The following is a 22,593-nucleotide window of genomic DNA, read 5'->3' as shown; positions in this document are numbered from 1 at the left end:
AGTTAAATGTCATTTTAGTCCCTATGGTTTGGGTCATTTTTACAGTTTAGTCCAAAGGTTTTATTTTTCGTCTGTGGGTCCAAAAATGTTTCACCATTACCATTTTAGTCTACTGGGTTAACTTGATCCATTTTTTCTGTTAACTAGAAAGGAAATTCGGTCATTATATATGGCTGAATTGCCCTTCTAGTTAACAAAATTACATATAAAATGACCGAATTGTCCTTCACGTTAACAGAAAAAATGGTTGAAGTTAACCCAATGGACTAAATGGCAACAGTGAAACCTTTTTGGGCCCACATGCGAAAAATAAAACCTTTGGACTAAACTGGCAAAATGACCCAAACCACAGGGACTAAAATGACATTTAACTAAAAAAACAAATTCACAAAAAATATAGAACCCAACGCTAACCCCAACGAATTCACAGGGGCGTTGAGGTGGTCGTCGAGGCGAATGGTGGTAGAGATGTGTGGTGGCTTGGTTTCTTTTGTGAGCTAATTGTGTAACCTTAACTCTTGGGTGTGATAACTATTTTGAATTCAACTCAAAACCCCAACACTTATGTATTGTATCCTAATACATTTTTTTGAAACACAAATTTGGATCACTGATGGATTACTAGAGTATTATTGTACCATCAGCGGAACCATCCGACCATATCCACCTCCACTAGGCTATAATACCTATACACAAATTTAGGAGGAAACTCACTATGAGAAAAACCCTATCGTAAGAATCCACCAGGACCTCATGATCTCTAAGAGCATTCACATCCATTTCATCAAATTTTAACCCTATATTACACTAAAAAACACTACATTTTCTCTCTCCTTTTCAATTAAATAATATTTTTTATACCTATATCATTACCTTTTTCTCTCTCCTCCACTCACAACCACTTTTAAAATATATTAAAATATTATAGGGGGTGAACAGTGTCCCCCCAAATATACAGATAAACAGTAACATTTTCTCTCTCCTCTACTCACAACCAGTTTTTATATTTTTTATATTATAACAATCTCACTCACACAATATGATGGATTGAATGTGAATGCTCTAAGTCTTATCCCACAAATACCTCCTTATATTTATCTCATAAATATATTATATTATCTTTTTTATCTTACAAAAAATAGAATTATCTTCTCCACTATTGTTTATCTCATGAATAAAATATTAATATTATTTATCTAATAAATAATGTTCTTTAACCTTTTATTTATTAATTACTCATTTATAAAATAATTAATTTACTAAACGTTTGAACCAAACGCGCACTTGTGAACAAACTATAAGATTTATCTCATAAATATTATTCCTGATTCGTTGTCCAAGGTGTAACTCTCTGGATTGTACCTCCTTAGGTTAAACGTAGTGGGGCGCGAGCATGGGCCATAGCGCCGCTATGGCGCCGCCCACACCGCCCCCTGGGCGCCATGACCAAAAAAAAAATAAAGGCGTGAAAATTATCGCGGCGCGAGGAGGAGAACTTTTTAAATTATGACCGTTACAAACGGTCAAATTCAATAAAAAAAAATTTCAATTTCTTTTTCAACTTTCCTTTAAAATCATTCTCATCTCTTTATTTTTTTACCATACACATTCAAACATTCTCATCTCTCCCAAATTTTTTTACAATTCTTAATATTTTATATAATGAATCCATTCAACCGGGGCTTCATTCCTCCCCGATCTAGTGCGGACCCAAACCAAAGTGGCAATCCTACTCGTCCCGTGGCACCGGTTCCCACTAGACCCAACCCTTTCGGCTCCGGTTTTCTCGATTACAATCAACAAAGTCCCGGGTTCATGAATCTTTTGAACCAACCGCTATCATGGGACCCTAATCTCTACGGGTGGAACCCAAGTCAAAACACGGATGGGATGGGGTCGTCTCAAGCGTTTGGGTCGGCTCAAGCTTTCGGCTCCCCACTACACGAACCCGATGTTGTTCCGGAGACGCAACCCGAGGTACCGGATACGCAACCGGAGACGCAAAAAGGAAAAGGAAAAGCAAAACGGGCACATAAAAAGAAAGTGGAAACCAACACCCGAGCGAAAAAAAATGTGATAACGTGGGAGCCCGAAGAGGAGTATGCGTTAACCCGCGCTTTCATCGATGTTTCGGAGGACCCGGTCATAGGTATGTTTATTTTTTTCTGTTTTTAAATTTTTTTTCTGTTTTTTTTTTTATTTTCGGTTTTTTATTTTCGGTTTTTTATTTTCTGTTTTTTATTTATTTTGTGTTTTTTTTATTTTCAGTTTTTTGTTTTTTATTTTCTGTTTTATATTTTCTTTTCTGTTTTTTATTATTTTCTGTTTTTTTATTATTTTCAGTTTTTTGTTTTTTATTTTCAGGTTTTTGTTTTTAATTTTCTGTTTTTTAGTTTCTGTTATTTATTTTCTGTTTTTTTATTATTTTCTGTTTTTTAATTATTTTCTGTTTTTTATTTTTTTCTGTTTTTTATTATTTTCGGTTTTTATTTTTTAAATTTTGAACTAACATTTTATATTGTTTTGTTTGTAGCAAACAATCAAAGTAAAACCGTATTTTGGAACCGAATAAGAGAACTCTTTTTCGAGCTCATGGGTAGAGGAGAGGAATACCGCCTACCGGACTCTATATCGGGGAAGTGGACCGATATAAACAAGAAGTGCACAAACTTTCAAACCGTGTACCAACGCTTGTATTCCGGATGGAAAAGTGGAAGTAGCGATGAAGACATTACGCAAGAGGCATTGGTCGAGTATACGAACGCTAATGGCCATTTCCCGTACATGAAGTGTTGGCAAATCCTTCGCCATAGCCCCAAATGGGCCGTCGTATCTACTCCAAGTGGTCGTTCGGGAAATACACGACCATCAAAGAGGTCCAAAACAAACGAGTCGGGTGAACCCGAAACGCCAACCTCCGACGCTCGAAACATCGGCTTGAACGAGGAAATTCCGGATGACGAGCCGGTGGAGGAGCTACCACGACCGCCCGAAAGAAAAAGCCGGGCGAAAAAACCCGAGTCGTCGTCGATGTCTATGGGAACGGATATGAGTCACGCATTTTCGGAGATAAACAAGCGGCTTCAAGACATACACGAACTCGGTAACAAACGTTTGGAGGAGAACGAAAAAGTCACGGAGATTATGCGGGATCGACAATGGGCTCACGACTTTGACTTCTACTCCAAACCGCATGACCACTTAACGGGAAAAGCTTTGAAAATGGCGTTGGCACAAAAGGAGCGGATTGAAAAAAAATATAATCTTTGATTGTGTAATTTTTTTTTATGCTAGTTTAATGTTTTTTTTCTAGTTTAATGTTTTTTTTTTAATTTTATTGTACTTTTTTTATTTAATTAAATGAATTTTATTTTTAAAAAAGTTACAAATGAATTAAAAAAATAAAAATTAAAAAATGAGTAATGATTACACAGGGGCTTTATGACTACGGCCTCAAATTGCATAACGTCCCATAAAGCCCCGGGGTGACGTGGCATGCCACATGTCACATAACGCCCCTAAAAGGGCTTTATGACTACACATGCCCTTAGTAACATAAAAATAATTGTGAGTCGGACATCTAAGGCCTTTGGGTATACTTTAACCTAACTTAACTCCACCTAAGTGACACATCAACTTTTTTTCCTCATTTCACTTTGTCTCACTCTAAGGAAATGGTTTAACATGTTAACATATAACTCATTTAATGCACTTTAACATTGGGTTTTGTCTAAAAAAGAAAATAATAATCAATTTAATCTTTTAACATTAGGTTAACATGTTAACACATAACTCATTTAATGCACTTTATCACAAGGAGGGAGTGGTTTGCAATGTTAGTTAACATGCCATGTCATTGTTAAAACTCTAGATGTTAGAGTACATCACATGGCCTAATATCCAACATATTAATCATTGTATGTATTCAGAGGGTAGGAGTTGGCTACAAAGCCAATTTTTCCTACAAAGTGTAGGAAGCCACATCCTAATGACATGTGGCAATTACTTATTTTAATGAAAATGGCAAGACTGTAATTTGATATTTATTTTATTTTTGGGATTTATTATATTCTAAATTAACATATGAAAAATTTAAGTAAACCAAATATCTCATTGATTTCGAACTAATGGTTATATTACGACTGATACCATGTTTATCATTCCATTTGCAATTCATCATCTTCTGTTAAAGCACATTCAATTCGTATTCCATCAGGTTCGTCACATTGTGTTTTATCACTAAAACACACTACTATGAACACATCCAATATCCAACTTCAAGTGTCGTAAAACACAATACTATGATCAAACTAAAAAAAAAACACATTGTCTTCAACAAAGCATACGGAATACATGTATATGTAGGATCTAATAACAATGTAGCTTTAACACATCAATTCTTAAAACAATATCAATGTAAAAAACAACACATTTATCAAGATAGTCACTTTGTTCGTCACATTGTGTTTTATCACTAAAACACACTACTATGAACACATCTAGTATCCAACATCAAGTGTAGTAAAACACAGTACTATGATCAAACTTTAAAAAACAACACTGTCTTCAACAAAACATATTGGATACATGTATATGCATGATTTAATCACAATGTACCTTTAACACATCAATCCTTAAAACAATATCAATGTAAATAACACTGTCTTGACGCTGTGTTTTATCAGTTTCTTCACATTGTGTTTTATTATAGTATTGTGTTTTACTACACTTGAAGTTGGATACTGGATGTGTTTCATAGTAGCGTGTTTTAGCGATAAAACACAATGTGACAACCCAGATGAAATATGAATTGAATGTGCTTTAGAAGAAGATGACGAATTGCGAATGGAATGATAAACATGGCCTCAATCGTGCTTATATTTCAATCCGAATTTGTTATCTTGATCCATGATTCTAGCTATTTTTTTGTATGAAAGAGGGTTTTCTATAATTGGTTTTAGAGAGAGAGGGAAAATCGCGAGATTGTAGGGGTTTATGTTATTATGATAGTTATTTGATTGATACAAAACATGTAAAATGACCAGACTACCCTAACATATTATGACAATTAATTATTGACACAAAAATATTACAAAAATGTCACTTACTTAATCTCAACCATTAAACACACCCATCGGATGGCCTATATCGCTTCCTACACTTTGTAGGAAAAACACAATTTGCACAGGAACCCTACTCTGTATGCATATATGCATGTATTTATGCATACAAATGTATGTATGTGTGTATGTAATATGTTAGAGCAAGAGCAAGATGTAGAGTTAAAAATATGAAGAGGCACATACATATGAGATACATATGACAACTAGATATCAATTATAACTAAGCATTGGAAGTTGTTCACCATTGCTCCTAATTTCTTCCTTCCTCTTCCTTATAAACTCATCAAATTTCTTGTTTAATTCTTCTATGGTCTCTCCATCATTCTCTATTACAAATTTTACATCTTCTTCAATTCCATCCACCCTAATCACCAATTCTTCATCCTCCACCAGATCGTCCTCATATTGTGTTTCTAACGCGTCATGGATGTTCTTGATGTAGATGTGTTCCTTAAGGTCAAAGCTTGATTGAGAGATTAAGGAACCGGACGTTTTGACTAACACCACTAATATCCCGTTGCATATAAGAAACACGTACGTCTTGTCCACACGTTGTGTCAAAAGTAACTCAATAGGATACACCATATCAACATAACTTGACAAGACAGAACAATAGTAATCGTAATAGTAGTAGTAGGCAAACAAGCATGAAAACAAGGAAACCGATAACACCAAAGGTAATTGTGTGACACCCTTTCTTGTTATTCTTTTCTTCTGAATTTGCTCCATCGTTTCATTGGTATGATTCTTTGCTCCAAAAACACACACCTTTTATTAATTAGAAAATGAGTGATGAAATATGAAAGAAGGGATAGAATGTTATGTATAGAATGAAGGGATGTTGGTGTTTATTATATAGGGGTCTCAAAAGTTTTGAGCTTTGGGTGTGACATGATAAGACAATTACAAAAGAACCCTTTGTTGAGTTAAAATTAAAAGTTTGGCGTGATATTGTTTGATATATATTTATATTATTATTAAATGAATTAAGTTCAAAATAATGACAAGATATTTATCACCATAAAGGAATGGAAAAGGGTACAAATACCAAGTAAAGCTTTCGGAATCTATGAAGGTATCGGATGCAACCCACAAAAGGAGAATAAATAAAGATAGGGAATCTTGACCCAAATTCGATACTCATGTTTAGATAACGGCACAATTATCATATAAACCAATAAACATGAGGATCAAATTCAGGCTCGGGTTTAATTTGATGGGTATGTGTATAGTTGGTAAAATACATCATGGTGTGTTAAATAAGCTGCGTTTGACATAACCCCACATGTTTATGTGACTCTTAAACCCAAATACATGTTTATGACATGACATGTTTAACACAATCCAAACACTTGATAGAGACACTTGCTTTTTAAAGGGGATGTCCAGTGGCGGATCTAGAAAATCCGCATAGGGGTAACGTTTCAATAAAAAGGGGTAACGAAATCGAAAAAACGTCAGATTTTTCCAAAATTTACACTAGTGTCGGAGTGTCAAGGGGCAACGGAGGTTACCCCTTCTATCACTCTAGATCCGCCCCAGGGGATGTCACAGGTTCAAACCTAGCCAAATTTTTAAAGAATAACATATTTAAGAATTATTAGTATGTAATATTTACCGTTCAAAATTTTTTTAAAGAATAACATCCTTAAAAAAAGATTCTTATATAACAAATACATAATTCAAATTATAAAGCCACGTTGTTTTGAAAACCGATGTGTTGACATGCATTAAATGTGTGGTGATATGTACGAACTGAACGACCATGAACAAGGCCTTGTTCATGTTCGTTCGTTAAGAAAATAATGTGTTCACGAACTGGTCATGAACACTTAGCAAACAAGATTTTTGGTTCGTGTTCGTTCATTAAGGAAATGAGTGTGTTCATGAACGTTTCACGAACACAAATAAAATCGGTGAAGACGATAAAGGATAAAAAAGGATAGCCAAGGGAGCAATGCTAGAACTTGAACTCCTTATAGTGGAACGGATGTCGATATATTCATCGATGTAAATAGGGCTGCAAACGAACCAAACGAACACGAACAAGACCTTGTTTGTGTTCGTTTGTTAAGAAATATATGTGTTCGCGAACCGTTCACGAACACTTATCGAACGAGATTTTATGTTCGTGTTCGTTTGTTAAGGAAATGAACTTTTTCGTGTTCGTTTGTGTTTGTTTGTTAATTTTAGGTAACGAACATTGACGAACACAAATGAGAACAAACTAATCTTCATGAACACAAATGGAAACAAACAAACACAAACAATCGTTCATGAACAGAATATGTAATACACCGACACTTATTAGATATTTATTAGATATTTATTAGATATTTAATTTGTTGGAATTTTGAAGTATTTAATTAAATATAAAAACTAAAAACACTAGTGAAGTATCGAACACAAACGAACACGTTAACGAACGTTCACGAACATACACAAACGAACACGACCTCTGTTCATGTTTGTTCATTTAACTAAACGAACGAAATTTCTTGTTCGTGTTCGTTTGTTTAGTAAACGAACGAACACAAACGAACTTACCGCCGAACGGTTCACGAACGGTTCGCCGAACGTTTGGTTCGTTTGCAGCCCTAGATGTAAATAATGAGGAAGGAAAGAGGAACGGTACAGAACAGAGTGGGAATGAGGTTTCCTATTTAATTATTAGGGTAATAGATTAAAAAATATGAAATGTTTAGATATGATAAATAAATGTACAAAAATCTTTATGCACAATATAAACAAACGAATATGAACAAATGTTCATGAACACATTATCGAACGTTCACAAACACAATGGGCCTCTGTTCGTGTTCGTTCATTTAACCAATCGAACAAAATTTCTTGTTCATGTTTATTCATTTATTAAACAAACGAACGTAAATGAACTTCCCGCCGAACGGTTCACAAACTGTTCGCTGAACGTTCAGTTCGTTTACAACCCTAAACATCAATAAGCTTATTTAAAACACCTAACATAGTATAATCAAATTACAATATGTTTATGACCTAACTTGCTTAACTTCATTTAATTTGTGAACCGGAAACTAAACCTTGATTAACCCCATCACAATACATTTTTGTTACCACGAGATGTAGTGGTAGCCGTATAATTGTTTGATTTTAATATAATTTGAAATGGGTACACTTGACGATATTAATCATTTGCAAAATAAATGTATTCGTTATATAGCAGATCTTTTACAAGAGCAATCAGGATTTGTCATGACGCTCCGACGATAGTGTTAAAAAAAGATAAAATTTAACGTTTTTTTGATTTTGCTACCTCTATAGATATCTTTTTTGAAACGTTGCCTCTATAATTATTTTCTAGATCCGTTACTGCATGTCAGGTTAAGATTTAAAGCAACACATTTAATGGAAAAGAGTAATATGTGGCTCTAAATCTGATAGCCATCACTTACACTTCTCTAAAGCAGATTCTTCCCACCCATTATTGGGTTGTGGCATCTCATTCTCATTCTTTTTTTTTTCCTATAACCAATCAGACTTAATATTCCACCAAAAATCAACAAACGTCATCATCAATCCATTTACAATCAACTCAAGTTTTAGAAACCCCTAAAAACCAAACTACAAACAAAACAAGAAACCAACTCATGTTGAAGTTTCATTACACCGAAAACAAACATGTCACACGATAGTGCAAGGGCTGATGCTATCAAAATTATCATACTGGTCATATTCTTGCGGTGGGTATGACGGCACATAGGTGGCCCGTGGCGGTGGATATTGGTAGTCACTGGTGGTGGTGTAATAGTTATTGTAAGAAGACGGGTAGTCAATTAGGGGCGGGTCACGTGGCAGGCTATAAGGGTAGTAATTATGACCATTAGTTTCATAATAAGGATAGTTAGCCAGTGACCTATTGCTATAACCGGCATCTCTATAATAAGGCAGATGATAACCGTTTGTTGGACCGTATGAACCATAATTGTAGGTTCTTTGTCTTAGTTGTGGGTGCTTCATTTTAACCGTAACAAGCTCAGCATGCTCGCCTGTACTCAATACCGCCTTTAATAGTATGTTTGGATTAACTTCTCCGGATATTTTAAACAAGTTTTTCTCAGCGTCCAATTCGACCGAATAAACTCCTACCATTTGAATCAATTCATTAACCAATAATATATATGTATGTGTATGTATTATCATCAGAGATAAACAAATGCGATATAAAAGAAAAGCTTACCGCAGATCGAACGCAAGATGTCATACGTCTTCATCACACAGCACCCGCAATTGGAGTGGACTCTCAAGGAGCATTCCTTTAAATACAAAATTAAAAGAATTAGACTTCTTCATATGGTGTATAATATATATATATATATACACACACACACAAACATACACAGATAAATCAAAAGGTTTTACCATGTCTGCACAAGGATCCATGGAGAAAAAACTGATGGTCCAGACAGATGAAACAAAGAAAATAAAAGAGAAGCCGCAGGATAAATATGCAGACAATATCTTTTAATTTTGGAAATCTGTTATTGTAGTTTTCTGTTAATATTCGAAAATCTTGATGATCATGTTACTGAAGTAGCAGAAACTGTTCATTTCTTTTTGTTCTTAGGAAAGGATTTAAGTAAATCATTTTCGAAATTAAATAAGATCACATTTTTATAACCAACAAGGAAAGTGTTATCAACTCCCAGAATAGAAACTAAATAATATCATGAAATCCAACTTCAAAATTGTAAAAAAAAAACTCCTTCTAACTGTGTGTAACAATATTTTTCTAAAAAAATGATGTTTCCAATATTCTAAATTTTATTTGATATATTTAAACAGTTATACTAGTACCTATGGAGTTGTATTTCACCTTGAATCTTAGACGGTAGATATTGTTTAGACAAAAAGTCAAGCGAGTGCACCGACAATGCTTCAGTCTCAAACTTCACTCCACTTTGCAGCAGTAACTGTAGTTCCAACCTTATCGCAAAAAGATTAAATTTAAAAAGGAAAATTATCAGTAAATAAAGAGTAATAACAAAAATTTAAAACTGAAAAGAGAAGCATTATTAGATTTAAAAAATTTAAACCTCCACTGTGGTACTTCTCTCTGTAAATAGCATCGATTTAAAATCGCCTCCGTTTTGATCTTATCTAATAAAAAAACCAATGAAATTAAACAAATAACACAAAAAGAGAGCTCGGTTTATCAATTTAGACGGAAGTTTTTTGGGAATGCGTAATCTCACCTTCGGTTGTCATAGGAAGGAGACACTGTTGTGGAACGTTAAATGTTTCAGCATCTGAAGGTAATACTCCAAGCCATTTTATCTCCGGAAGCTTCATTATTTTTGCATCATATGCCATTTGCTTTAAAAGAGAAATATTTAATTATATATAATTGTTACCATGCTTGAAACTGCAATTAGCTTAATAACGTGTTAATTTTACGGGCATAACCAAAGAATGAATTACCATTGAGCCGAATCGGTATGTGGTCAAAATGTCAAAGCCATATGGATCACAGTCAACCAAACAGTAGGTTGGCAAGTGCAGTCGTTCGATTAGTAACCGTAAGAATCTGTTTAAAAAATTAACAAACGTACACACAACATCAAAGATTGAAGTTGCTTAATTTTTTTATTTTTTTTTTGAGTAAAATGCCATTTTTGTCCCTGAGGTTTGGCCAGTTTTGCGACTTTCGTCCAAAGGTTTGTTTTTCCGCATTTGGATCCAAAAGGTTTGAAATCTTGCCATTTTCATCCAGCTAGTTAACTCCATCCATTTTTCTCCGTTAAGTCAGGGGTATTTCCATCTTTTTTGTTAAAGGGCAATTTGGTCTCTTTCAATTTATGTACAAGCATTTAGCATAATGTACAAGTACTCAAGAGAATGAATTGCCCTCTAGGTTAACAAAAAAGACAAAAATACCCCTGACTTAATTGAGAAAAATGGATGGAGTTGACGAGCTGGATGAAAATGGCAAGATTCAAACCTTTTGGATCCAGATGCGGAAAAACAAACCTTTGGACGAAAGTCGCAAAACTGGCCAAAACTTAGGGAAGAAAATGGCCTTGTACTCTTTTTAAAGAAAGGGAAACTGAATACCGCCTTGTTGGAATATCTGGATAACCTCTGCCCTGTAATTAGATATAGTTAATAACCGATTTTTGCAAATATTTTTAACTGAATTCACGCTTACTGTGATGACAATGCAACGATTATTCTTGCAATAACAATCATTTGCTAGTCGTTGAAATACTGCATAACGTAACAGTTTTATCAGTTACAAATAGCAAGGAAGGCTGGGCCCACAAGTCTTGTTAAAAAAAGGCCTCACCTGATTCCTTCTCCACAACTAGTATGTAGTCTGCAACACTGATAATATCTGTTCACATAATCATCTCATAAGAGCATATAACATATATCCATGTTGATATATAGAAATATTGTTACGTATTTGAGCACCTTTCACTTCTTCTACAAATACTGGAATAGAGTGCGCCTGACAGAAAACCAGATATCAACTGTCGATTTCGGTTAGACTAATAACTCATAAAAGATGACATTTTCGTTCTTACGGTATCAGGGTGGTTTATGCAGTTGAATATCGTGTCAGCTTCTGAGAATCTCAACCATCCCATCACTAATCTGAAATAACAATACCAAAAATAATAAACTAAATGATTAATAAGTTAGAGTAAAATGCCATTTTCGTCCCTGAGGTTTGGTCAGTTTTGCGATTTTCGTCCAAAGGTTTGTTTTTGTGTATCTGGATCCAAAAGGTTTGAAATTTTGCCATTTTCATCCGGCTCGTTAACTCCATCCATTTTTCTTCGTTAAGTCAGGGGTATTTCCGTCTTTTTTGCTTACTTAAAGGGCAATTTGGTCTTTTTCACTTTATGTAAAAAGACCGAATACCCCTGAAAAAGACTGAATTGCCCTTTAAGTTAACAAAAAAGACGAAAATACCCCTTACTTAACGAAGAAAAATGGATGGAGTTAACGAGCCAGATGAAAATGGCAAGATTTCAAACCTTTTGGATCCAGATGTGGAAAAACAAGCCTTTGGACGAAAGTTGCAAGACTGGCCAAACCTCAGGTACGAAAATGGCATTTTACTCAATAAGTTATAATGTAAATTCAACCTACCCTTTTGAGACAGACACCTGCAAAGGACGGAACATATCATGAAATTAAAAGTATGAAGAAATAAAAAAGAAAAACGTCATTGATGGAGACTTTTACATATATATACTGTACAAATGATAGAAATACAGAAACAAAAAGATGATGGCGTTACATACAACATTTAGGTTGTGACGACTGCACTGAAGAAGTATGCAGATGTCATTGATGGCGCGGTCTACAACCGATTGTTCTGTTATAAGATACAAACAAAAAGAACTAGATTAAGAAATGGATAAACGGTGACATAATGTGAAGTAAAGTAGCTTTGTATTCACCTTGAAACACTGAAGGATGCATGTAATAAATGTCTCTCTTTGACCCGTGCCTATTCTCTTGTAAAAGTTGTTGAACTATAAGTAGTACTCGCAATAAAATGTCTGAAAATAAAAATAAATATAAACGATGTCAACGAATGAGATAAAAACGAAAGCTATTCCATAGGATCAACACTCCATAATCTTCTCTAGTCATTCTACTGCACAATTTGTTCAATTAATGGAGATTTAATGAAAGCATACTCACCCAACCTACGCGCATGGCATTCCCGTTGCAGTGTGAGAATCTCCACTCCCTTAACAGAATCACGGCTGCAATAGCTGTTTAAGCAACAGCAACGTGAAAATTTAGAATTTAAAGCATGCTGCTATCTTTAGATCTAATCTTCTGAACCATTTGAATCTTCTGTTATTTCATAAGATCATAACTAACCAGTTTTCAGAAATATCAGTGCAGTAATTGCGGAAACGATTGATGTAAATCACCAAAGCACGACCGTGGGAGAGATCTTCGACAATTGAACGCGTGAAACCTGCAAATGCATGTCATATTACATCTTGCGTGTACAGGTTACAAAAACAGGAATCAAAATCATCATAAAATTACAAAATGTAAAACGATTGATCAGTTTGGATGTATATTACCTCTTATCTTCTGTAGCAAGTGGTTGGACCGTGAATTTGAATGTTTTCTCTCCATTTTACTCTTGCTGAATATGGTGTAATCGGTATATGTAGCAGCGAAGTCAATCTAAAAACAATCAGAAACAACAATAATAATAATGCAACTGAAGTGAAGAGGAATTTGGCTTCATTGGCATTTCATCGAACACTTGGTGGACACACAAACACGATGTTCATTTACAGATTATATAAATAATAAATCATGAGCATAAGAAGACAGGTTTGAAGATAAAATTCTGGTAAATTCCAACAGACAGACAGCTATGAGAAGATAAAAATATATGACCTGATTTTGTGACCTAGAACGATGACAGTAGCAGCAACGACGGTGGCAAAGGAGGGAACCGATTATGGCTGTTCAATACTTATATTTAAAGTTACTCTAAAATTTAGAAAGAGGGTGTTTCGGTTAAGCTTATTTTAGAGTAGCTTAAAAGATAATAAGATGTTTTTTTAAAGTGTTTGGGTTAGCTTATTTCGAAAGGTTAGAAGATATTTTTGTGAAGTCAGAATTTCTAACTTTTCACTTATAACTTATATAAGTTAATAAGTTATTTTGAGAAGTAATCCCAAACACCCACAAAATTGGATAGCATCAAATATAATTTTTTTTACAATAATACAATCATAAAAAATTATTCTAACCAAATTTTGCACCATTCCTCTTGCATGCAAAGGAGTGGGAATAAAACAAGCTCAGGGGAAGAATCTTACCAATCACTTATACTCCTGGCTTATAAGCCACTTTTACGTAAATCACCTACTGAAGGTAAGGAGGGGGCGTCAAGCGGGTAGGCTGTGGAGGTTGGGATCATAAACTGGTAAATCGCCACTCCCTCAGGTAGCCTAGGCGGTAGAGGTGCACAAAATAACCGGTCTGTTAACTGTAACCGGTTATTAACTGAAACCGTAACCGATTAATAACCGTCTGAGGAATAACCGGTTAGTGGATATTTTTAACTGTAGGTTAGTAACCGATTATAAATATTTAGTATAGTAACTGGTTATTAACCGTTTTTTTAACCGGTTAACCGAAAAAAAACACGAAAATTTAATAAAAAGGGGAAAAACCCAGTTATAAACCGAAAATAACCGGTTAAAGTAATTAAACAAACCAGTTAAAAAATAACTGGTTAAAGCATTAATCGATTAAAGTCAAAAAGTCAAATTAATCAATATAACCGGTTAACTGAACCGATTATTGAAATTAACCGGTTTGTGCACCTCTACTAGGCGGGCTATGTTTGAGGGTTGAGGAAGTCGCGTGGTTTGAACCTTTTTTGACTGTTTATATGACAACCCGGACCTTCAAGATTTGCATTAGTCGGTTCCCTGACCTCTAGCTTGTATAACTACATCTCATGTTTCACTACATGTTATAATCATATAGGAATTTTATTTATTGGTTTAACGTAAGTTAGATTATGCTAAGTGATGGCTCCATAAATCCTGTCGCACACCTCATCGAGTCGCGCATGAGTTCTCTTCCGAGTTGGGTGGTCCACGGCCAGCTCCATTGAGCCCGAAACGGAGCCCAAGTAGGTCGCCCCCTACAACTCGCGCACAAACATGTATACAAAGTGGGGAACGATTTTTATTATTTTCAAAACATAATTTGGCAAAACCCTAGCACTCTCCTTCTTTCCCCTTGGAGTCGACGGCAGCCCTCCCCCACGATTGGAGCTTTCTTCTCATCTCTAACACCCTTCTTATCGATCCATAATCAGGTTAGTACACATACTTATTTTTCCCGTTTGAAATGCCTGTCGTAGCACGTCTATTTTCCCCATTTGATAAGTCTGTCACAACGCGCGGGTCAGAGATCAACATAGTTATTCTTTTCTATGTTTTACACATTGGTTCGCGATAATGTAAGAAACATTTGACTTTCATCTAATATAATATATAACTAAAGAATCCCCGCCGTATTACGGCGGGTGATGATTCTAGTTAAAAAAATTAGTTAAATGTCATTTTAGTCTCTGCTTGGGTCATTTAACTAGTCTATGAAAACAAACATCATCAGAACCATATGCGTAAAAGTTTGAGATTTGGGACCAAATTTGCAATTTAATCCAAACAATAAGGACTATCAGTACAGTTTACTCTTATTAAAAAAAAAAACTAGTTAAATGTCATTTTAGTCCCTATGGTTTGGGTCATTTTTACAGTTTAGTCCAAAGGTTTTATTTTTCGTCTGTGGGTCCAAAAATGTTTCACCATTACCATTTTAGTCTACTGGGTTAACTTGATCCATTTTTTCTGTTAACTAGAAAGGAAATTCGGTCATTATATATGGCTGAATTGCCCTTCTAGTTAACAAAATTACATATAAAATGACCGAATTGTCCTTCACGTTAACAGAAAAAATGGTTGAAGTTAACCCAATGGACTAAATGGCAACAGTGAAACCTTTTTGGGCCCACATGCGAAAAATAAAACCTTTGGACTAAACTGGCAAAATGACCCAAACCACAGGGACTAAAATGACATTTAACTAAAAAAACAAATTCACAAAAAATATAGAACCCAACGCTAACCCCAACGAATTCACAGGGGCGTTGAGGTGGTCGTCGAGGCGAATGGTGGTAGAGATGTGTGGTGGCTTGGTTTCTTTTGTGAGCTAATTGTGTAACCTTAACTCTTGGGTGTGATAACTATTTTGAATTCAACTCAAAACCCCAACACTTATGTATTGTATCCTAATACATTTTTTTGAAACACAAATTTGGATCACTGATGGATTACTAGAGTATTATTGTACCATCAGCGGAACCATCCGACCATATCCACCTCCACTAGGCTATAATACCTATACACAAATTTAGGAGGAAACTCACTATGAGAAAAACCCTATCGTAAGAATCCACCAGGACCTCATGATCTCTAAGAGCATTCACATCCATTTCATCAAATTTTAACCCTATATTACACTAAAAAACACTACATTTTCTCTCTCCTTTTCAATTAAATAATATTTTTTATACCTATATCATTACCTTTTTCTCTCTCCTCCACTCACAACCACTTTTAAAATATATTAAAATATTATAGGGGGTGAACAGTGTCCCCCCAAATATACAGATAAACAGTAACATTTTCTCTCTCCTCTACTCACAACCAGTTTTTATATTTTTTATATTATAACAATCTCACTCACACAATATGATGGATTGAATGTGAATGCTCTAAGTCTTATCCCACAAATACCTCCTTATATTTATCTCATAAATATATTATATTATCTTTTTTATCTTACAAAAAATAGAATTATCTTCTCCACTATTGTTTATCTCATGAATAAAATATTAATATTATTTATCTAATAAATAATGTTCTTTAACCTTTTATTTATTAATTACTCATTTATAAAATAATTAATTTACTAAACGTTTGAACCAAACGCGCACTTGTGAACAAACTATAAGATTTATCTCATAAATATTATTCCTGATTCGTTGTCCAAGGTGTAACTCTCTGGATTGTACCTCCTTAGGTTAAACGTAGTGGGGCGCGAGCATGGGCCATAGCGCCGCTATGGCGCCGCCCACACCGCCCCCCTGGGCGCCATGACCAAAAAAAAAATAAAGGCGTGAAAATTATCGCGGCGCGAGGAGGAGAACTTTTTAAATTATGACCGTTACAAACGGTCAAATTCAATAAAAAAAAATTTCAATTTCTTTTTCAACTTTCCTTTAAAATCATTCTCATCTCTTTATTTTTTTACCATACACATTCAAACATTCTCATCTCTCCCAAATTTTTTTACAATTCTTAATATTTTATATAATGAATCCATTCAACCGGGGCTTCATTCCTCCCCGATCTAGTGCGGACCCAAACCAAAGTGGCAATCCTACTCGTCCCGTGGCACCGGTTCCCACTAGACCCAACCCTTTCGGCTCCGGTTTTCTCGATTACAATCAACAAAGTCCCGGGTTCATGAATCTTTTGAACCAACCGCTATCATGGGACCCTAATCTCTACGGGTGGAACCCAAGTCAAAACACGGATGGGATGGGGTCGTCTCAAGCGTTTGGGTCGGCTCAAGCTTTCGGCTCCCCACTACACGAACCCGATGTTGTTCCGGAGACGCAACCCGAGGTACCGGATACGCAACCGGAGACGCAAAAAGGAAAAGGAAAAGCAAAACGGGCACATAAAAAGAAAGTGGAAACCAACACCCGAGCGAAAAAAAATGTGATAACGTGGGAGCCCGAAGAGGAGTATGCGTTAACCCGCGCTTTCATCGATGTTTCGGAGGACCCGGTCATAGGTATGTTTATTTTTTTCTGTTTTTAAATTTTTTTCTGTTTTTTTTTTTATTTTCGGTTTTTTATTTTCGGTTTTTTATTTTCTGTTTTTTATTTATTTTGTGTTTTTTTTATTTTCAGTTTTTTGTTTTTTATTTTCTGTTTTATATTTTCTTTTCTGTTTTTTATTATTTTCTGTTTTTTTATTATTTTCAGTTTTTTGTTTTTTATTTTCAGGTTTTTGTTTTTAATTTTCTGTTTTTAGTTTCTGTTATTTATTTTCTGTTTTTTTATTATTTTCTGTTTTTTAATTATTTTCTGTTTTTTATTTTTTTCTGTTTTTTATTATTTTCGGTTTTTATTTTTTAAATTTTGAACTAACATTTTATATTGTTTTGTTTGTAGCAAACAATCAAAGTAAAACCGTATTTTGGAACCGAATAAGAGAACTCTTTTTCGAGCTCATGGGTAGAGGAGAGGAATACCGCCTACCGGACTCTATATCGGGGAAGTGGACCGATATAAACAAGAAGTGCACAAACTTTCAAACCGTGTACCAACGCTTGTATTCCGGATGGAAAAGTGGAAGTAGCGATGAAGACATTACGCAAGAGGCATTGGTCGAGTATACGAACGCTAATGGCCATTTCCCGTACATGAAGTGTTGGCAAATCCTTCGCCATAGCCCCAAATGGGCCGTCGTATCTACTCCAAGTGGTCGTTCGGGAAATACACGACCATCAAAGAGGTCCAAAACAAACGAGTCGGGTGAACCCGAAACGCCAACCTCCGACGCTCGAAACATCGGCTTGAACGAGGAAATTCCGGATGACGAGCCGGTGGAGGAGCTACCACGACCGCCCGAAAGAAAAAGCCGGGCGAAAAAACCCGAGTCGTCGTCGATGTCTATGGGAACGGATATGAGTCACGCATTTTCGGAGATAAACAAGCGGCTTCAAGACATACACGAACTCGGTAACAAACGTTTGGAGGAGAACGAAAAAGTCACGGAGATTATGCGGGATCGACAATGGGCTCACGACTTTGACTTCTACTCCAAACCGCATGACCACTTAACGGGAAAAGCTTTGAAAATGGCGTTGGCACAAAAGGAGCGGATTGAAAAAAAATATAATCTTTGATTGTGTAATTTTTTTTTATGCTAGTTTAATGTTTTTTTTCTAGTTTAATGTTTTTTTTTAATTTTATTGTACTTTTTTTATTTAATTAAATGAATTTTATTTTTAAAAAAGTTACAAATGAATTAAAAAAATAAAAATTAAAAAATGAGTAATGATTACACAGGGGCTTTATGACTACGGCCTCAAATTGCATAACGTCCCATAAAGCCCCGGGGTGACGTGGCATGCCACATGTCACATAACGCCCCTAAAAGGGCTTTATGACTACACATGCCCTTAGTAACATAAAAATAATTGTGAGTCGGACATCTAAGGCCTTTGGGTATACTTTAACCTAACTTAACTCCACCTAAGTGACACATCAACTTTTTTTCCTCATTTCACTTTGTCTCACTCTAAGGAAATGGTTTAACATGTTAACATATAACTCATTTAATGCACTTTAACATTGGGTTTTGTCTAAAAAAGAAAATAATAATCAATTTAATCTTTTAACATTAGGTTAACATGTTAACACATAACTCATTTAATGCACTTTATCACAAGGAGGGAGTGGTTTGCAATGTTAGTTAACATGCCATGTCATTGTTAAAACTCTAGATGTTAGAGTACATCACATGGCCTAATATCCAACATATTAATCATTGTATGTATTCAGAGGGTAGGAGTTGGCTACAAAGCCAATTTTTCCTACAAAGTGTAGGAAGCCACATCCTAATGACATGTGGCAATTACTTATTTTAATGAAAATGGCAAGACTGTAATTTGATATTTATTTTATTTTTGGGATTTATTATATTCTAAATTAACATATGAAAAATTTAAGTAAACCAAATATCTCATTGATTTCGAACTAATGGTTATATTACGACTGATACCATGTTTATCATTCCATTTGCAATTCATCATCTTCTGTTAAAGCACATTCAATTCGTATTCCATCAGGTTCGTCACATTGTGTTTTATCACTAAAACACACTACTATGAACACATCCAATATCCAACTTCAAGTGTCGTAAAACACAATACTATGATCAAACTAAAAAAAAAACACATTGTCTTCAACAAAGCATACGGAATACATGTATATGTAGGATCTAATAACAATGTAGCTTTAACACATCAATTCTTAAAACAATATCAATGTAAAAAACAACACATTTATCAAGATAGTCACTTTGTTCGTCACATTGTGTTTTATCACTAAAACACACTACTATGAACACATCTAGTATCCAACATCAAGTGTAGTAAAACACAGTACTATGATCAAACTTTAAAAAACAACACTGTCTTCAACAAAACATATTGGATACATGTATATGCATGATTTAATCACAATGTACCTTTAACACATCAATCCTTAAAACAATATCAATGTAAATAACACTGTCTTGACGCTGTGTTTTATCAGTTTCTTCACATTGTGTTTTATTATAGTATTGTGTTTTACTACACTTGAAGTTGGATACTGGATGTGTTTCATAGTAGCGTGTTTTAGCGATAAAACACAATGTGACAACCCAGATGAAATATGAATTGAATGTGCTTTAGAAGAAGATGACGAATTGCGAATGGAATGATAAACATGGCCTCAATCGTGCTTATATTTCAATCCGAATTTGTTATCTTGATCCATGATTCTAGCTATTTTTTTGTATGAAAGAGGGTTTTCTATAATTGGTTTTAGAGAGAGAGGGAAAATCGCGAGATTGTAGGGGTTTATGTTATTATGATAGTTATTTGATTGATACAAAACATGTAAAATGACCAGACTACCCTAACATATTATGACAATTAATTATTGACACAAAAATATTACAAAAATGTCACTTACTTAATCTCAACCATTAAACACACCCATCGGATGGCCTATATCGCTTCCTACACTTTGTAGGAAAAACACAATTTGCACAGGAACCCTACTCTGTATGCATATATGCATGTATTTATGCATACAAATGTATGTATGTGTGTATGTAATATGTTAGAGCAAGAGCAAGATGTAGAGTTAAAAATATGAAGAGGCACATACATATGAGATACATATGACAACTAGATATCAATTATAACTAAGCATTGGAAGTTGTTCACCATTGCTCCTAATTTCTTCCTTCCTCTTCCTTATAAACTCATCAAATTTCTTGTTTAATTCTTCTATGGTCTCTCCATCATTCTCTATTACAAATTTTACATCTTCTTCAATTCCATCCACCCTAATCACCAATTCTTCATCCTCCACCAGATCGTCCTCATATTGTGTTTCTAACGCGTCATGGATGTTCTTGATGTAGATGTGTTCCTTAAGGTCAAAGCTTGATTGAGAGATTAAGGAACCGGACGTTTTGACTAACACCACTAATATCCCGTTGCATATAAGAAACACGTACGTCTTGTCCACACGTTGTGTCAAAAGTAACTCAATAGGATACACCATATCAACATAACTTGACAAGACAGAACAATAGTAATCGTAATAGTAGTAGTAGGCAAACAAGCATGAAAACAAGGAAACCGATAACACCAAAGGTAATTGTGTGACACCCTTTCTTGTTATTCTTTTCTTCTGAATTTGCTCCATCGTTTCATTGGTATGATTCTTTGCTCCAAAAACACACACCTTTTATTAATTAGAAAATGAGTGATGAAATATGAAAGAAGGGATAGAATGTTATGTATAGAATGAAGGGATGTTGGTGTTTATTATATAGGGGTCTCAAAAGTTTTGAGCTTTGGGTGTGACATGATAAGACAATTACAAAAGAACCCTTTGTTGAGTTAAAATTAAAAGTTTGGCGTGATATTGTTTGATATATATTTATATTATTATTAAATGAATTAAGTTCAAAATAATGACAAGATATTTATCACCATAAAGGAATGGAAAAGGGTACAAATACCAAGTAAAGCTTTCGGAATCTATGAAGGTATCGGATGCAACCCACAAAAGGAGAATAAATAAAGATAGGGAATCTTGACCCAAATTCGATACTCATGTTTAGATAACGGCACAATTATCATATAAACCAATAAACATGAGGATCAAATTCAGGCTCGGGTTTAATTTGATGGGTATGTGTATAGTTGGTAAAATACATCATGGTGTGTTAAATAAGCTGCGTTTGACATAACCCCACATGTTTATGTGACTCTTAAACCCAAATACATGTTTATGACATGACATGTTTAACACAATCCAAACACTTGATAGAGACACTTGCTTTTTAAAGGGGATGTCCAGTGGCGGATCTAGAAAATCCGCATAGGGGTAACGTTTCAATAAAAAGGGGTAACGAAATCGAAAAAACGTCAGATTTTTCCAAAATTTACACTAGTGTCGGAGTGTCAAGGGGCAACGGAGGTTACCCCTTCTATCACTCTAGATCCGCCCCAGGGGATGTCACAGGTTCAAACCTAGCCAAATTTTTAAAGAATAACATATTTAAGAATTATTAGTATGTAATATTTACCGTTCAAAATTTTTTTAAAGAATAACATCCTTAAAAAAAGATTCTTATATAACAAATACATAATTCAAATTATAAAGCCACGTTGTTTTGAAAACCGATGTGTTGACATGCATTAAATGTGTGGTGATATGTACGAACTGAACGACCATGAACAAGGCCTTGTTCATGTTCGTTCGTTAAGAAAATAATGTGTTCACGAACTGGTCATGAACACTTAGCAAACAAGATTTTTGGTTCGTGTTCGTTCATTAAGGAAATGAGTGTGTTCATGAACGTTTCACGAACACAAATAAAATCGGTGAAGACGATAAAGGATAAAAAAGGATAGCCAAGGGAGCAATGCTAGAACTTGAACTCCTTATAGTGGAACGGATGTCGATATATTCATCGATGTAAATAGGGCTGCAAACGAACCAAACGAACACGAACAAGACCTTGTTTGTGTTCGTTTGTTAAGAAATATATGTGTTCGC

At 34.8% G+C, this 22,593-nt stretch overlaps 6 protein-coding genes across 9 annotated transcripts; 2 read left to right on the top strand and 4 right to left on the bottom strand.

The window, feature by feature from the left end:
- Positions 1–1,452: 1,452 nt before the first annotated feature.
- On the top strand, positions 1,453–3,303 carry LOC110944166 (glutathione S-transferase T3-like). Its single transcript, XM_022185880.2, has 2 exons — positions 1,453–2,149; positions 2,534–3,303. The coding sequence occupies exons 1-2, from the start codon at positions 1,663–1,665 to the stop codon at positions 3,268–3,270; spliced, it is 1,224 nt and encodes a 407-aa protein (XP_022041572.1). The 5' UTR covers positions 1,453–1,662; the 3' UTR covers positions 3,271–3,303.
- A 2,030-nt stretch (positions 3,304–5,333) lies between these two features.
- LOC110944165 lies at positions 5,334–5,852 on the bottom strand. Its single transcript, XM_022185879.1, has one exon. The coding sequence runs from the start codon at positions 5,850–5,852 to the stop codon at positions 5,334–5,336; it is 519 nt and encodes a 172-aa protein (XP_022041571.1).
- A 2,806-nt stretch (positions 5,853–8,658) lies between these two features.
- On the bottom strand, positions 8,659–14,061 carry LOC110942278 (meiotic recombination protein SPO11-1). Of its 4 annotated transcripts, none has more exons than XR_002594715.2 (18): positions 13,542–13,705; positions 13,217–13,322; positions 13,005–13,104; positions 12,819–12,892; positions 12,572–12,673; positions 12,413–12,486; positions 12,258–12,274; positions 11,687–11,756; positions 11,574–11,610; positions 11,446–11,493; positions 11,308–11,366; positions 11,214–11,245; positions 10,581–10,686; positions 10,355–10,475; positions 10,196–10,259; positions 9,957–10,085; positions 9,340–9,415; positions 8,659–9,244 (listed from the first exon to the last, which is right to left on the bottom strand). XR_002594715.2 is itself a non-coding variant. In XM_022184016.2 (18 exons), the coding sequence occupies exons 2-17, from the start codon at positions 13,269–13,271 to the stop codon at positions 9,360–9,362; spliced, it is 1,125 nt and encodes a 374-aa protein (XP_022039708.1). In that variant the 5' UTR covers positions 13,272–13,322; positions 13,970–14,061; the 3' UTR covers positions 8,659–9,244; positions 9,340–9,359. The 4 variants fall into 4 exon arrangements, 3 of the variants coding, with proteins under 3 accessions (XP_022039708.1, XP_035835599.1, XP_022039707.1); XM_022184016.2 differs by lacking the exon at positions 13,542–13,705 and adding an exon at positions 13,970–14,061 and having other exon boundaries at positions 9,976–10,085; XM_035979706.1 differs by having other exon boundaries at positions 9,976–10,085; positions 13,217–13,281; positions 13,542–13,703.
- On the bottom strand, positions 8,784–9,251 carry LOC110944164. The gene has a single exon (XM_022185878.1). The coding sequence runs from the start codon at positions 9,249–9,251 to the stop codon at positions 8,784–8,786; it is 468 nt and encodes a 155-aa protein (XP_022041570.1).
- Positions 14,062–16,749: 2,688 nt separating the features above from the next.
- On the top strand, positions 16,750–18,683 carry LOC110944163 (glutathione S-transferase T3-like). Its single transcript, XM_022185877.2, has 2 exons — positions 16,750–17,531; positions 17,914–18,683. The coding sequence occupies exons 1-2, from the start codon at positions 17,045–17,047 to the stop codon at positions 18,648–18,650; spliced, it is 1,224 nt and encodes a 407-aa protein (XP_022041569.1). The 5' UTR covers positions 16,750–17,044; the 3' UTR covers positions 18,651–18,683.
- A 2,029-nt stretch (positions 18,684–20,712) lies between these two features.
- LOC110944162 lies at positions 20,713–21,231 on the bottom strand. Its single transcript, XM_022185876.1, has one exon. The coding sequence runs from the start codon at positions 21,229–21,231 to the stop codon at positions 20,713–20,715; it is 519 nt and encodes a 172-aa protein (XP_022041568.1).
- Between the last annotated feature and the right edge of the window lie 1,362 nt (positions 21,232–22,593).

Source organism: Helianthus annuus, chromosome 11 (assembly GCF_002127325.2).
Source record: "Helianthus annuus cultivar XRQ/B chromosome 11, HanXRQr2.0-SUNRISE, whole genome shotgun sequence".
Lineage (NCBI taxonomy): Eukaryota > Viridiplantae > Streptophyta > Magnoliopsida > Asterales > Asteraceae > Helianthus > Helianthus annuus.
Note: the sequence above shows the minus strand (reverse complement) of the source record. Positions and strands in the feature narration are given on the sequence as shown.